General features: G+C 41.7%; 1 protein-coding gene across 1 annotated transcript in view; it reads right to left on the reverse strand.

The window, feature by feature from the left end:
- Nucleotides 1-9,407: 9,407 nt before the first annotated feature.
- The window catches only part of LOC135745233 (PWWP domain-containing DNA repair factor 3A-like), a 13,880-nt gene continuing 6,300 nt past the window's right edge, over nucleotides 9,408-16,987 (reverse strand). The window contains exons 9-13 of the mRNA XM_073816224.1: nucleotides 16,251-16,455; nucleotides 15,961-16,149; nucleotides 15,708-15,796; nucleotides 15,538-15,603; nucleotides 9,408-9,421 (exon numbers count right to left, since the gene is read on the reverse strand). Of these exons, the coding sequence (XP_073672325.1) occupies nucleotide 9,421; nucleotides 15,538-15,603; nucleotides 15,708-15,796; nucleotides 15,961-16,149; nucleotides 16,251-16,455 (550 nt within the window). The 3' untranslated portion in view covers nucleotides 9,408-9,420. The remainder of the gene's footprint in view (nucleotides 9,422-15,537; nucleotides 15,604-15,707; nucleotides 15,797-15,960; nucleotides 16,150-16,250; nucleotides 16,456-16,987) is intronic.

A 16,987-nucleotide genomic window follows, 5' to 3' on the forward strand; every position in this document is an offset into this window, starting at 1 on the left:
CATATTCACAAAAGGCCTTTCGCTACAGAGGCCCCAGATTTGCCCCCGCGTGGCCCGAAACACAGAGGTTTCAAGGTCAAAAGCAGGGTGAAGGTCATCAAAGCCAGATCTGCCCTCTGCACCGGAGTCTGTCCATCATGGTGTCCGAATGAAGTAACTACACAGCGCTCAGACTAAATCAAACCCATTCAATCCCATCTATCACACTCAATCACGCTAATGCATGAGAACAGAGGATCTGGTCATAATAATGACACTGAATGGAAATCATTTAGAAAGGGGTGATGGGACAGACAATATATTTCCTCTGTTTAACACTCAGACCGTGATGAATCGCCTAAAGTATAAGACTCGCAGACTGTTTCATTGTGCAAGAACTGATTCGCACCAAGCATGTTAGCGGCACTGCAGCGTAACTCTGACGCTTGTGCACAAAGTTGTGCCTTAAAGGGATAATTCGGCCAAAAATGATATTAAACCCATGATTTACTCACCCCCAAGCTGTCCGAGTTGCATATGTCCATCGCTTTTCAGACAAACACATTTTCGGATATTTTAGAAAATGTTTTAGATCTTTCAGTTGATTAAATGTAATGTTACGGGGTCCACGACCTTCAAGTCCAAAAAAAGTGCGTCCATCCTTCACAAATTAAATCCAAACGGCTCCAGGATGATAATCAAAGGTCTTCTGAGGGTAATCCGCACGGTGTTGTTGTAGAAATATCCATATTTAAAACTTTATTAACGGAAATAAATACCTTCCGATAGCGCCGCCACCTTAGACTCCTCTGTATTCAGGAGAGAGTATTAGCGTAGTGTACGCACTTTTCTTAGTGATGTATGACAAATTCGGAGGGCGGGGGCACAGAGCAGCAGCAGAGTAGCCTCCGTAAACTGCGTAAGCTCTCATCCTGAATGCGGACGCGACTAAGATGGCGGCGCTAACGGAAGGCATTTATTTTCGTTAATAAAGTTTTAAATATGGATATTTCTACAACAACACCGCGCGGATTACCCTCAGAAGACCTTTGTTTATCATCCTGGAGCCATTTGGATTTATTTTGTGAAGGATGGATGCACTTTTTTGGACTTGAAGGTCGTGGACTATGGGTGGACCCCGTAACATTACATTTAATCAACTGAAAGATCTAAAACATTTTCTAAAATATTCGAAAATGTGTTTGTCTGAAAAACGATGGACATATGCAACTCGGACAGCTTGAGGGTGAGTAAATCATGGGTTTAATATCATTTTTGGCCGAACTATCCCTTTAATGTAAAAATAACTGTGCAATCATGCTTTGATTTGTGTAAGAAAAAATAAATCTCAAAGATTTATGCACACATATTCACTTATACCAAATATTGACACCAGCATACATTTTAAAGCACCGAAAGTTTTTTGGAAGGTGAGGGATCGTGGGAATCTCCAGCATTACAGGTTGGTTTCTGAGGTGTAAATAACATCAGGCCAAACACACATACTGTAGGCAGATGCCACAAAATCAAGGATAAAACATTCCTCCAGTGCTCCTTTTGGATTTCAAGGCGTTGAACTGGGAGAGATAGGAATCTCGCACTTCCACACGGAGCAAAAATGCTGGAGCCTCGCCAATGCAATTACGGCCTGCCGGAGACAAAACGGGGGGTATCATGACGACAATTGAATTAATGTAGTCACACGAGAGACTCTCTCTATATCTGCCCTGGGTTTTGGTAACCTGCCCATGGTAAATGTAACTGTAAAAGCATTTGCAAATATGCTGTTTGAATGCATGTCGCCATGCAGAGCCACAGTGTTTACACATAACAAGTGAAACAACCTGTGAATGGCTACATTCTTTACATAGATAGAAGAAAGTATTTAAACTTTAAAGTCTGTGTAAAGTCACTTCAGATAACTATTTCTAAAAACTTTATAAATGTTACATATGCATTGCTAAACCATGTAGCAAAGACTGTGAACTATGAAAAAACTGTACTTTTGTATTATGGAAAACTTTAGTAATGTATTGTGCCCATTATTTTACTGTATTTTCCGGCACCCCTAATTTTTTATAGTGAAGCACTGAATTGTGAAGTTACACAGTTTAACAGTTTTTCCGCATTTCTGTGTTCAGTATTAATTGGGCGAGGCTAAAATGTTGGTTCAGTGACGCACTGGAGCCACCAAGCCCATAACACAATTGCGAGCATCCATTCAGGTTGAAACGAGAGACGGGTTTCCAAGGAGTGCATGGTCATGTGAACCAACCAATCAGCGCAAAGAGGTGCCTATAAATAGCCACCCCTCATCTCTGTCCCGTGACAGTTTTTGCAGCATCCCTTCTCCACCCCATCACCTCACTCTCAGCTATTATCTATCCCAGTTAGGGGGGGGGGTACTCTTGGTTTAAGCAAAAATTCCGGGCTTGTAGCGCTCCCCTCGAACAGCACACCAAATATGCTTTCTCATTCCCTATCAATTACATGGTAATACGAACTCGTGAATTCAAATAAAGCTTTTTGAATATGCCAGCCTGATCTCACGAGAAATCGTACATATTTTACGAGTTGTCTAATTCGTATCAATTCATACGAAGTTAATCTTGCAAATTAGTTACATTTTTATGAAAAAAAAAAAAAAAAACGAAACCGAACCCTAAACCCACACCTAACCCCATCGTCACAGGGGTCACGGCAAATCGTTCCAAAACTTACGAATGTGGGTATGAATTAATACGAATTAGCCAACTTGTAAAATATGTACAAATTCTTGTGAAATAGCGTTGAATATGCTGGTGCATAATTTAGAAAATGCCATCTTTTGTGTCGGAAACAAGTAGAGTTTAAGCACAAGGGACATATATATCATTACACTTGAAAAGAGCGACCCGGCTCACAGTTTTTCTGTTATTTTAAGGTATTGACTTTTTTAATTTGGCAGGGCATTAGATGTCCATCCAATCCAGTTCAAATTTGTATAGCGCTTTTTACAATGCATATTGTTTCAAAGCTGCTTTACAGAAAATTGCATACTTATGTCAGAAAATAAAGTTGCTTTATGGTTATTATAGATAGCCATGCAATTATGTGTGTATCATAGCATCAAATCAAATGCATGGCGAGAAATCTCAGCAGCAGTACACTGTAAAAAAGTTAATATTGGATCTACTTTTTTTAAAATTATGATTTTCCAAATTCAATTTTCTCACGTTAAATGAAAAACTTAGTTAAAAAAAATACTTCAATTGTTATCACAAAAATGTAAGCTTTTTGAACCTAAATATATATTTTTACCAATTGAAATAATTTTTTAAGTTAATCCAGCTTTCAGTTTTTGCATTGTACCGAATCTGGATATTCATGCTGTTTTTGCATACTGAGGCTTCGGACGTAATGTTTATTACACCCCTTATGAAAATTAACCATGGTTTTACTGTGGTAAAAGTGTAGTAACCATGTTATTTGGTGAATTGATTACTATCAGCTTAACCATGGTTTTACTACAGTAACCATGTTTGTTAACTGTAGTAAAACCATGGTTAATTTTTCTAAGGAACATACTGTACAGATTTTTGCCTCCTAATGGCATTAAAGTAGGTGATTTTGGAAGCATGCACAGCCTTCTAAATTTATTCATGACATTAAATGCCCATATGTGCAAATAATTATTTTACTATATTCATTTGAAAAACAGTACTGAGTGCCTAGATAAGGAAAATGACAGCCTTGGAGTCAATGGCAAGATAATGTGAGAGAAACAGAGAGATAAGACACACAGAGAGAGCGAGAGAGAGAGAAAGAGTGAGAGAGAAAGAAAGATAGATAAGGTTAAGGTTCAGGGCTAATGAAAGCATGATTATTAAACCTAATTATCAGAACTCTAAGTTCTCGAATGGCCCTGAAAGAAGCCAATAATCATTAATCTACAGACTGCAGAGAGCAACCACAACAGCAAAAAAGATTAATGCAGTAATCTGACCACAATAACATTTATTCATAACATCCATCACAGCTCCACTGATACAACCATCACTGGCTTTGAGTGGAGTAATCATCACATACTCAAATACAAAAACACAATTGAGCTGCATTGATGTTTGGTACAGCTCAGCGGTAGTGCATTGCATTAGCATACCTAGTAATTTACTGCAAATGGTTTAGGATTAAAGCATCTCCCAAACGGACATAAATGCTTGGTGGACATTAAATGCCTGCATCTTATGCAAACACGTTACATTGTACTGTCAGGTATAGCCTCATAAACATTAATTTAAAGTGGGACTGAACCCTAAAGGTCAATGTAAATGCCAACATTCACACACCTTTACTTTTACACCTGTGTCTGGATAATGTCCATACCGCAAATTTCCTCACACTTCAGGGCGGTACTGGGGAAAATCTGGGTGTCCTTATTTGACCTCTGACCTTAGCTTAATGTTTTTCTTTAACAATCAAAGGCCATATGGCAAACATATTTTCCTGCGTCATTGGTTTTTACGGCACTTGCTTCAAGAGCGAAGAAGATCGTGTCAGGTTCATGAGGGTAAACGATACAATTGGCCATTAAACGGCTTTTATTTCTGTTAGTTGAAGCAGGCGGCTCTCTGGGACTATTCAAATCCATCCGTCAAATTACAGAGAGACAACACCATCACTAAGCAGTTCAACTGCAGTCCAGTAAAAGTGAAGTTTTAGGCCAGAGAAAGCGGTTGACTGTATTTTGGACCTGGATGTTTGGAAATTAAAAGGCTGTTCATGTTTGTGTTATTCATAAACATCAGGATACCTTTTTTTCTCCAAAGTCTGGCACACAGAAGAAAAAGTGGGCGAGACATCAAATTATCATTATGCATTTGGTAAACACCATTAAAGCTTAATTATATTTATTTAAGAGCTGATAATGCTTTAAATAATCTCCTTCTTATCTCTTTTCGCTTTGGATACTATGGGCCCTATTTTAACGATCTGAAACGCAAGTGCGAAGCGCAACGCGCAAGTGAGTTTGTGGGCGGATCTTGGGCGCTGTTGCTATTTTCCCGGCGTGAGAAATAACTCTTGCGCCGGGCGCAAATCAATAAGGGGTTGGTCTGAAGTAGGTTCATTATTCATAGGTGTGGTTTGGGCGTAACGTCAAATAAACCAATCAGAACGCTATCCAACATTCCCTTTAAACGCAAGGGCGCAAGTTCCGTGGCGGGTTGCTATTATTATGACGGATTTACCAGGCGCACGCCAGGAGCGGTTCACAGCCGAGGAGACCGACGTCCTTGTACGGGGGAATCCCACGCTTGCCAGCATAAATCGGGCACGCCGTGTAACGGGAGGTGGATCTGCCTCAGGACTTGACGCCAGCAGAGGACATCGCTGCGTCCACCCTCACCGCTGAAAGGGTTTGGGGGCTTTGAAATCGGACCCAAGAAACGCAAGGTCCAACCCCAAAATAGACTAACAAATCAAGTTCATATACATTAAGGTTTCTTATGAAAACATTTAAATTATTATTTACATAAAATAAACGTAATACAGCCACACAACAAACTTATGAAAATATTTTAATCGTTATTTGCATGAGAATTTTTTAACGCAGCCACACAATAAATAAAAACTATCACCACAATGCTCACCACTATGATTCCCCTTATCTCGTGTATTAATATTTTTTAGTGTAACAATTTATGATTTGCAAAAATAACTGTTGCATCTTTGTAGATTAGATGCAAAGTGTATGCGCGTTGTGCACGCTATACATTATGGTCAAGCATGCGCCCTTAAAATAGCATAATGAACAACGCGCAACGCGCCACTGACTTTAAACTTTTTTTTTCTGGTCAGTGGCGCAATTGTTTTTTGAAACTGCAAAATAGCATCAGGGATGGTTTGCGCCAGAACACGCCTCTTTTTTTGCGCTGAAACGCCCAGGGAGCGCAAGTTCATTCCCTAGTTTGTCGACGTGCGTCTGTGGAGGGAAAAACCCGCTGTGCGCCGTTGCAAAATACGAATGATACATGCGTCACTGACAAAGTCAATTGCGCTGGGTGCAAGATAGGGCCCTATATATCCTTTAACTTTAAATAGGAAAACTAACATTTCTTTCAAAGCGACTGACAAAGTCGAGAGCATTTTAAGATTAAATAACTTGCAACTGAATCCTTTGGCAACGTAATGCAATTAAAGTTGGGTATAGTCGTGGTTTGAAGCTTTGCACTGCAGGCCACGATGATGTGCTGTAACTCACATGAACAGACTACTGAACCCTAACAACTGACCCACATCTGGATAGCATCTGGGGTCAGAGGTCAACACAACAAGTGCTGAACCATCTGCTGGTTCCCTATCACCCTCTAAATATTAAGTGTATAGTAAATATGACAACAAAAAAGAGACGAGATTGATAAATACTGCATACACCAATGGACCCAAGCCATCACGGGGGCAGTACCCTTTAAAAACGTTCAAATACGTGTTTTCACAATGTACTATGAGGTTAAGGCACTGTGAGTAGCCTCCACAGCTATTCTTATTATTATTACACAGCCACCATTAACACCAAGCACGATCCCAATGCCGGCATTAAATGTATATATGGATCTGTGTAGTGTTTTGTGCATCTGTGTATAATGTTAACATTTTATGTTGTTTATCACTGTTTGTTACTTTCCACACAAAACTACATTTCATCTGCCATAAAACATTGAAATAGCCACACGCATATTCTTTATCTACTATAATTTTTTTGTGCAATAAAAATGCATACAAAGATTACAAACACTCACCAGTTTCCAATTTCCAGCACCAAACCTGTGCAATGTAGAACCTTGGACTTTTATACACTTACCATGCTGGCAGCCATTTTGGTTGTGACATCATATGGGTCACCAGTTCATGCCTATATAAAAGTATTTTGCATTTCTGTTTAAATTCTTAATAGTTGTTTGTGGAATTTTGTGTTTGTACTTATTTATTTTTATTAATGCATATTTTGTTGCCCATGTATGTTTTTTATAGTCAGAGAAGAAGCCCCCACTAATTTCAAAATGGTTTGGTGGTACTGTCATTGCATCTGATAGTTTTTCAGCACTTGAAAGTATAAGATCTTGCAGGTCCTCAATTAGGATGGACATTGTTTACGAAATATTCTGTAAGCTGTATAACATGAAAGTTAAAGGCATGTCTACACAATTTGTTTGGGTCCCTGCTCATTCTGGTGTGGAAGGAAATGAGATGGTGGATATTCTGGCTAAACAAACTTTAAGAATAGAACAAATAGACCTTCATATTCCATTAAGTAGAGCAGAAGCAAAATTATACATTAGAATATATACACAAGCAGCTTGGCAGAGATACTGGAATGAACATGATACAGGAAGACACTTATATAATATACAAGAAACAGTTGATGCTGGGAGAGAGGAGAATAGGAAACGAAGGGAGGGGAATATCATTACTCGCCTTAGACTTGGACATTCTGGACTCAACGGTACACTATATAGAATTGGAAAGCACCCAACTGGAGAATGTATACACTGCAACCAGCAAGAGACAGTTGAGCATGTTTTATTTCAATGTGTAAAATACAATGAGGAGAGGAATTGCCTTATTCAGTCATTGCAGAAAGTTAAACACTTTGATTTTACATTATCAGGAATATTAGGGAAAACAGCAAACAATATATATGATTATGTTATTAAGTTTATTAAAGAATGTGAATTAAATAAGAGAATATAGAGTTTTTTTTTTTTTTTTTTTTTTTTTTTTAGTATGTATATCTTGATCCACACTCCAGTCCAGTCGGTGGCGGTAATGCTCCTATAAGTTGGTTGCCAACCGCCAGTTAAACTCTATAGAAGAAGAAGAAATGGTTTGGTCCAGAGGCAGAGCTAAGAATACAAAATGGCTCCCATACAGTCAGTCAGAGTGGACTGTTGTAGGAGTTTGTGTTTGTGTACAAGGTTAATTGCTGATGTAGTGATGGGAGAAATTAAGCTTTTCGAAGCTTCGAATCAATTGAACCAATTGCTTCGAAAATTGCTTCAGTTTTTCGAAGCAGTTCGAAACACCACACACGCTTGCGACCCCTGCTGGTCAAAACAGATATGTCCAAACATTTTACACTTTTTTAACAAAATAATAGCAAGATTTGTATAAAAATATGTTTAAAAAAATATTTAACTTAATTAAGACAGTTAAAAGCCTATTATGTGTTTTAAGTTTTATTTAGGGCAAACAAATCATTAAAACTAACTACCCTTTTAATTATGCAAATTTTTGTCATTAAATCTGTCTATAAACAAAAAGTAGACAAAATGGCAGTATTATTTGTCAGAAGGATAAATGTTTTATGAACTTGCATAATAAAACTGACCCGAGATCACCTAAACATATTAGACACTGGTCATGTGATCAACTCCCCCTAGTGGTGAACCATCGGATTTTCGAAACGTTTCGAAACAGTTATGACGTAATGAAGCCTCGTTTGCTAAAATCACGTGACTTGGGCCAGTTTGAAACAAGCTCCAAACCAATGATTCGAAACAAAAGATTCGTAAATGTTTCAAAGCCTCATGAAGCAATAGTATATTCCTGCACAACCGGAGGCTGCAGTTTTATGACCGCAGTTTTATAACCGCAGTTCTATGACCCTACGTTTTTGTGACAGCGCCACCTACCGAACTGGATGATATAGCGCAGTTCTGGGCCCCTGATGGTTTAGTTTGTAAAAACGTTTGTACATAATTATATCAATATAGTAATCTCAGTACTATTTCTTCATAAATGTAATTTTAAATGTAAGGTTAATTACCAAATGTGCTTTAAGTGACAATTTTCAGTGTAAACAAATTTACACAAACTATAAATGAAAAATGTATACTTTAAAATGTATTAGTCTTAATTTCTTGAATTATAACCCTAAACCTAAGTTTAGCTCTATAAGCTTAACTAATTAGCTAATTATCAGGTAAAATAAAAATGTCACTATGTCACAGTCACTAAATTACAGCCAATTTTTTAAGGTTGTAGAGAGGCAAGACAAGACTCAAGAATCATTCAAGAATGTATATTTATATATTTACATGTGATTACCAATAACATTAATAATAATAAGAATTGCTGCAGGCTTGAACTGTAGAGAGAGAGAGAGGGGGGGGAGGGAGAATTTTAAATAAGGAACATTTGTTTAAAATGCTCAACTGAAACATATATCTCTGATTTAACACTTATGTACTTGTTGGGGAGAGAGAGAGAGAGAGAGAGAGAGAGAGAGAGAGAGAGAGAGAGAGAGAGAGAGAGAGAGAGAATTTGTTTAATTTTAGAATGCCTATTTATTATAGGCCTCATATTATTTTACACTTACTTCAACACATTACCAATGACATTGCATAACATATCACAAAAGAGAAAAGCAAAACTAACCAAAGAATGGCTGCAGGCTTGAACTCTAGAGAGAGAGAGAGAGAGAGAGAGAGACAGAGAGAGAATGTTAAATAAGAAACATTTGTTTAACATGCTCAACTAAAATATATATCTCTGATTTAACACTTATGTACTTGTTGGGGAGAGAGAGAGAGAGAGAGAGAGAGAGAGAGAGAGAGAGAGAGAGAGAGAGCGAGAGAGAGAGAGAGAGAGAGAGAGAGAGAAAATTGAATTTAAAAGTCCATTTAATGACAAAAAAGGTTACTTCTAATACATCTCTTCAAAAAACATATAACATTTACATACATGTAATACAACCTCTTCCTAATACAATGCAAAACCTCACTGCAAAAAAGATGCCAAGACTAACATCCCTTAACACACACAACACAACGCCTCATTACAACACCATTTCATTTCAAAGGACAACAGGTCATTCATGGCCTTAAAATAATTAAAATCTGTAACTACCCTTGACTTAATCAAATTGGTAAGAACCATCAGAACATCTTGTCCAGATATGTTTTCAACCTTATTTTGTCTGCTCACATAAATTGCCATTTTTGACTGACCCAGAACAAAATTCAACAATTGACACTCAAAAGACCTTTTTCTTACATATTTAAAACCACAAATAAACATTTGAATAGAAAAAACCTCACCGAAAGATGTTAAAAAAAATTCTAAAACACAGAATAAAGGTCTCAATCTACAACAATGCATAAATGCGTGAAAAACAGTTTCCCTTTCAATACGGTTCACTTCGCATTGCGTCAGTTAGCTGACGCTATGGGGGAAACTCCTGTTTACTCTGTGACTGAAGCCTATTGGTTAACGTCTGTACAAAGTACAGACCAATGACGTTTGAACCCGCGCGCGGGAGGAACGCGTCCCTATATAAGCGCGGTTCAATCGTCAGGAGCTCATTATTTTCTCCTTCAGCGCGAACCTCTCGCTGCTCCGAAGAAAAAGAAGAAGCCTTACCTCGCCGTTGACAAAAGCCCTGCAGCGGAGTCCAGGCCTAGCGTCTTCCCCTGCCGTTTTCCGGCTGAGGACCGAAGATAGCAGAGTCCAGGTCTAGCGTCTTCCCCTGCCGCTTTCCGGCCGAGAACCGAAGATAGCCTTCGCTTGCCGTGGTACGAGCCCTGTGCAGCGGTCACACGCCTGACGAGGTCTCCCCTGCGGCCGCCCGGTAAGATCAATATTTTTAATATAAAGCTATAAGCTAAAAGAGCAGGCGCTGTTGTAATAGCGTCCAGCACAGCGGCTCGGTGAGCCTCTCTGCTATGAATTTCCTCCGAGCGCGTTACCGGTCTGGCACCTCCCACGCCGGGACCGCGCTTATGCTTTGGTTGTCTTATCCATGTTTCGTGCTCCCCCTGCTGTTCCTCTCTCGCCGGGATGAACACACGGCGAGCCATGAGACTAGATGGATGCATAGACAAGCACACACGGACTAACCCCCCCTGTGTTCTGTCACACCGCAACCGTTCATGCTTACAGAGTCCCTTCGCTCCTCTCAAATTCAGTGGCGAGATCTCTGGCACATATATTAATCCCCCGAGTGCATCGGGTGATACCGTCACGACGCATGGCTGTTCTGTCTGTGTTGCTGCTCCCCTCTGCCGTTCCTCTCTTGTTGAGATGAACACGCGGGGAACCGTAGACCTGGATAGATGCATACGACAAGCAAACACGGGCGGTCTGCCCCTGTCTCTGTCATAGCACAGCCACTCGTGCTCCACGCTCGCGGAGTCCCTCGCTCCTTTCCCCACAGTGGTGAGGTCTCTTAACGGCTTAGCTAGCACGCGGTATTACGGCTCGCTGCCTCTAAATGCAGCTGTCCAGTGTTCAACGATTACAGAGCTTCATGCCCCTCCCCTCTGGAGCGGCGCGATCTCATTCGTCTGCTCGATAGGGCCGATTCGCCGCTATTGGAGCACCAAGAACACTCATTATAAGAGAGCTTCATGCCCCTCCCCTCCTGGAGCGGCACGATCTCATTCGTCTGCTCGATAAGGCGGACACGCCTCTATTGGAGCGCTAAAACACTTATTATAGAGCTTTACTGGCCTGAGCCGATCTCACTTCAGATAGCTCATTTTTCGTCTGCCTGGTAATTTCTCTCTGGTTTAGACGGAATCAGAGGCAGAACGATTTTGTTTATAATATACTGAGGCCCGAATACCTCCCTTTATTCAGTCCCGTCCTATATCAGTGCGCTGAATATTGGTACATTCTTATATATATACCCGGTTTTTCTGCCCTTTTAATAAACGGCAAAACCGCGGGCCTCACGGCAGACTTCCTCTCTGCGATGGGTTCAGTCTGACATTAAACCACCTAGACATACTACCCTGCTCCGTGAGCCGTTCGGTCACCGTCACTACTGAGGCTTGTGCACCTAAACGGCTGAGCTCTGGTCTCCGCAGCACAGCTGCATCAACAGAGAACGAAACTGTCTGGGAGAAAAGGGGTTATGTCGCGCCTCGGCTGGACTGCCCTGAAATGTTTTCTGTGTGCTGTTTATCCAAACATACTGTGTAATACTGTCGGCTATGCGACCTCACTATAGTGGCGAACGGTATTTAATTCCTCTAAAAAGAGTAATTTCCGTGCTTACTATACTGTGTTTTGACACCCACGGTTGTACGGTGTCTCTAAACACTTTATCGCCTTACTGACAAGCAATCAGTAATACGCACACACGGCCCGCTGTCCATAATTCTATCGACGCTAGCCGAAAAAACCCCGGTTTGGCCATATACTGTGTATTGACACCCCACGACTGTACGGTGTCTCTAACACCTTTCTGCCAAATTCGCTCGCAGCCCACCTCAGTTTCTCCGCTACGATGCTGATGGCGCAAACGAGCACGGTCTTACGGCTGTTATTCTCTCTTCCTAGAGGAAGGACAGCCTCAGACTTTTGCATGGCTCCAAGCGTTTGAATCGCGCCCTCTCCGGACGGCCACTCAAAGGCTTACAGCCAAGCGGTTTATGACGTTTTTCGGCCATATAGCTGATTTATATTAGCGGATCCGAAGACGCTCACACCTCCGCTCCAATACTCGGAGATATTAAGGGTAATATCAACCTCAAGTGAGCTTGCTACCCGCCACAATAAGTTTCAAAGCTTAAAGCGCGCGCACAGTCAGACGCGCGCGGCATCTCGTTTAAGACGGGCACACGTACCCCTCTAACGAGCCTCAGAAAGCTGAATATCGTGGCATTCTGTTCATAAGTCCACTTCAGTTTGACTAAGCAAAGGTCCCGCCCCGAGCTGACGGCCGGGAAGCTTGCTTAAGTTACACACGGCTGCATGAAGTGCTGTCATTACGAGCTAGCCCAGCATTTGCTGTGGGTTGAACACGCTTTACGACGGCAATCAGCCTTCGGCGCGTGGAACGCCGTTTGTCTCATATAAATCACCTTGTACTGTGAATACGGTACATTAAGAGGATGATTTAGCACTGCAGCACTCTCGACCGTGTTATTGTGATAATGCGGTCGGGCAATCTACGGTGGTTTCATTATTTACCGAACCAGACTGAGATCTCGCCCCCTGAACAAGCTGACGAGTCATCTCCTTTATAAACTCATTGCATCGCTTTATAAGCTATGTTCAATCAGAGTGATACGCATCTCATGCTTAAACTACCAATATTAACCCATTACGATGGGCGTGCGGAGATGGCATCCGTGGGACACGACCTACATTACGTGCCTTATGACACATTGACACAAGCTGCTAGGACCCCTTTCACGAGGCGTCCTTATGCAAAGTCTGATCCATTCTGTCTAGTGACATTTGAAAGTCAAAACCCCCCGCGAATCGCCGGTGGAACACTTTTCTCCTCACTACAGAGGCACGGCGGCTCTCTCCCCTACCTATATCTATGTGGCCGTGATAACAGCGAACCACGCTTTTACGACCGACCATTCATTTAATTCACAAGCCTGTCATCTCTCAGATGCGGACGGCGGCGGTAACAGCGAACCATGCTTTTACGGCTGGCCATTCACTTTATTCATAAGCCTGTCATTTCTCAGATACGGACGGTGCCCGAGGCACAGCGCTCTGGAACTGTCCAAGGTCCTGTATGACACATACGTCTGACGTACATCAGACGATCAGCTGTTTATCTGCGTCACAGATCACTCACTAGAGCACCTGTCAATACAGGCTATTTATGGATCGTTGACGTTATCACCTCCCGTGACAATTATGCTCACTTGTCTTAGAGCATGGGCATGGTCTTAGAGGTTTCTCATTAGACAATTGTGACACGGCCGGCTGGTCCCCGCCGTCCACGTTGTCAGTTTACAGCTTCGACATCCCTGCTTCGCGCACTACTGAGGTTTGTTGCATTAAAGGTGCGCCCATTAGCTCACCTGTATGCACGATATGGTTTTTAATTATATGCGTCCACCGTGCGCTTAGAGAAGCTCACATGTACACGCTATAACATTTTGGTATACAATAAGATGCGCTTGGGAAAGCTCACCTGTATACACAGCTGTGTTATGCTTTGTGACACATACATTGTTGTTCATCTTTGTACGTTCACGGTGCGTTGGGTGCCCACCGTTACGTTCATCAATCATATCTGTACACATTCACGGCGCGTTGTGTGCACTGATTTATCTATACGCATTCACGGTGCACTGAAGAGTTCACCCGTGTGCGCACAATTTATTATCAGAACACATGACGGCGCGCTCGAGAATCTTGCCGGCCTGTGCATTATAACACTCTGATTCATCTATATGCATTCACGATGTATTCAAGTGTTCACCTGTGCCCGTGCAATTTATAGTCAATACACATTTACGGCGCGCTTGGAAAGCTCACCGATCTGTGCACTATAATACTACCTATATGCATCCCGATGCGCTCGAGGGTGCACCGGGGTTCACACTATTGTGGTATCTGTATAATCCCACGCTACGAACCGTTCTGCCGCATATTATAGTCAGATCGGCCGTTCGTGAGCTTCGCAGATCACTCACTACGTATGTCTGTTGCTAACAGTGGTTATTTAGATGGATCGTTGAAACCATCGCACTGGCTCACGCCCCTCTATGAGCTATGTCCTATATAGAGCCCACTCTGTGCGAGTTTGGCTTCTTCATGAACTTGGTCTACAGGGGTATCTATATCTATATTTAATATCTGCTACGCGGCCGGCTGGTCTTCGCCGTCTACGTTGTCAGATTGTACAGCTTAGACGTCCCTGCCCTACGAGCGCAGGTTCTCTCGGCTCAATCATGCACGCTCATGCGTTTTATGTGTACACCACGGTGCGCTCAGCGAGCTCACCAACGTGACTCTGAATTTACTTATCTCGCACAGCCGCGGCGCGTACCTCGCCGTCTTGTGCTATGTTATGTGCCCCCGGTGCGTTTAAAACCCCACCGTGTGCGCGTCAACAATTTATATGGTGCTTACACATTTGCTTTTAAAGCTGTGAATATGCCGGATATAGGGCCACACGCAGTGTCTCTCCGGTAAGGCACTTCAGTACGTTGTGTATGCACGGCGTGATGGGATTACGTTCCCCCATAGCGTCAGCTAACTGACGCAATGCGAAGTGAACCGTATTGAAAGGGAACGCTTAGGTTACTCACGTAACCCCGGTTCCCTGAAATAACGGGAACGAAGCATTGCGTCTCTTGCCGTGCTACAAACGTCTACGCAGCGAGTGTTATTCGGCTGCGCGCTTCAGTCGAATAATAATGAGCTCCTGACGATTGAACCGCGCTTATATAGGGACGCGTTCCTCCCGCGCGCGGGTTCAAACGTCATTGGTCTGTACTTTGTACAGACGTTAACCAATAGGCTTCAGTCACGGAGTAAACAGGAGTTTCCCCCATAGCGTCAGCTAACTGACGCAATGCTTCGTTCCCGTTATTTCAGGGAACCGGGGTTACGTGAGTAACCTAAGCGTTCTCTTTGACCACAAAAAGGGCAATCAGGACTTATTTCCGGATTCAACACTGAAATAAGAGCATTTACAGCTATAACCCCATGTAAAATCCTCCATTGAATATCACCCCCCCTCTTGGGTAACGGTGGGAGAGAGAGAGAGAGAGACAGACAGAGACAGAATATTTGTAAGTACATGACAGCAATACCCACCAATTGAATGATCTCCCTTCTTTCCTCAATTGTTTTTCAATCTTACGATTAAATTCTTCCCGTTCACTAAAAAAGTTATCAGAGGAAGTTATCACTGTTGTGTTGACAAATATTGGTAGCAAAAGGGTGCACTGGGCACTGTGTAAAAATAGTTCATATTTTACTCTGACCTGTAATCATATTGTGGACCAGAAAGGAAGACCCGCTCAGCCTCCTGTAGCGATAAATTCCGGAGGACAGACAGGGCATATATGATGGCCTATAAAAAATGTTAAAAATATATATTTATTGTTAAAGCACTACTGAACAGCAAGCCATTACACATGGGTCCATACAAGTAACACTAGCATGCATTTTATACAGTAGATTTTGTATGTGCAGGAGCAGGACACACACACAAACACATTTCACGGTAAGGCTTACCTCTGGAACAAGAACATTACAGATAAACTGCACTTCATCAGTGAAGCTCAATTGTGTTGGTGTCCCATCCAGCACTCCTCTCAGATAAGAAAACAAGATGTCTTGCTGTTCCTCACTGTCGAGGTACACAGGCACCCGGGAAGAGGTTACATTATGCAACCACTTCGAGGGCTTCCCGTTGAGTACACCCTATGGGCAAACCATGTTACAAAACAGTCATCTATAAGAAATCGATACATTTAAGATAAAGAGACAATAATTTGCAGCATAGTTAACAAATACAATAGTACCAGCAAATGCTCCTCAGATCCCTGTAACTTTACTATAAAGTCTACCAGTCTCTTTTCTTCTGTGGTGCGGTCACTGACAGCCTTAATGTGGACTGGGACATTCTTAGATACAGCTTTCGATCTTGGCACTCTGTAGACAGGCTGAAGAGTTCCTTGGACCAAGCTTCTGGCCTCATCAGTCCAGAAGGCAAACCGCTGACCATGCCTTTCAAGAATTAAAAAGAATAATCTAAACTACTGCATAGGCAAAAGCTATGGGATTTGGTGCACAAGGGACATACACAGACTGGAAGACTGGAAGGTGTGGTTTAAAGCACAGGCAGTTCCAGTTTGTTTGTTAAAGGGACTGTAAGTATGATTTTAAGTGTTTTATTAATCAAATTCAATATCTTTATTCATAAATATGTCCTCATTGGTGTCAAATTACCTCTGCCAATGAACTGACTTTTCTTTATAAGCTTATAATTTCTAATCTTTATTTACATTGAACAGGTAAGTCCAAGGCTTCAATGTCCTTCTGCCGTACGGATAATGGTGCTTTTTTCATACATGAAGCCTTAAGGAGCTATCAAAGACGAAAATAACCGACGTTGAGTGGATATACTCGTTAATATCCTAAACCTAAGTAAAAGAAACTTAATTAACTTTTTTTTTATACTTTATAGCTTTTGACAACGGGATTTTCTTCTCACATACATTCAGATATTAGATTAAAAAAGAACATAACTCAAATAATA

This window comes from Paramisgurnus dabryanus, chromosome 1 (genome assembly GCF_030506205.2).
Source record: "Paramisgurnus dabryanus chromosome 1, PD_genome_1.1, whole genome shotgun sequence".
Classification (NCBI taxonomy): Eukaryota; Metazoa; Chordata; class Actinopteri; order Cypriniformes; family Cobitidae; genus Paramisgurnus; species Paramisgurnus dabryanus.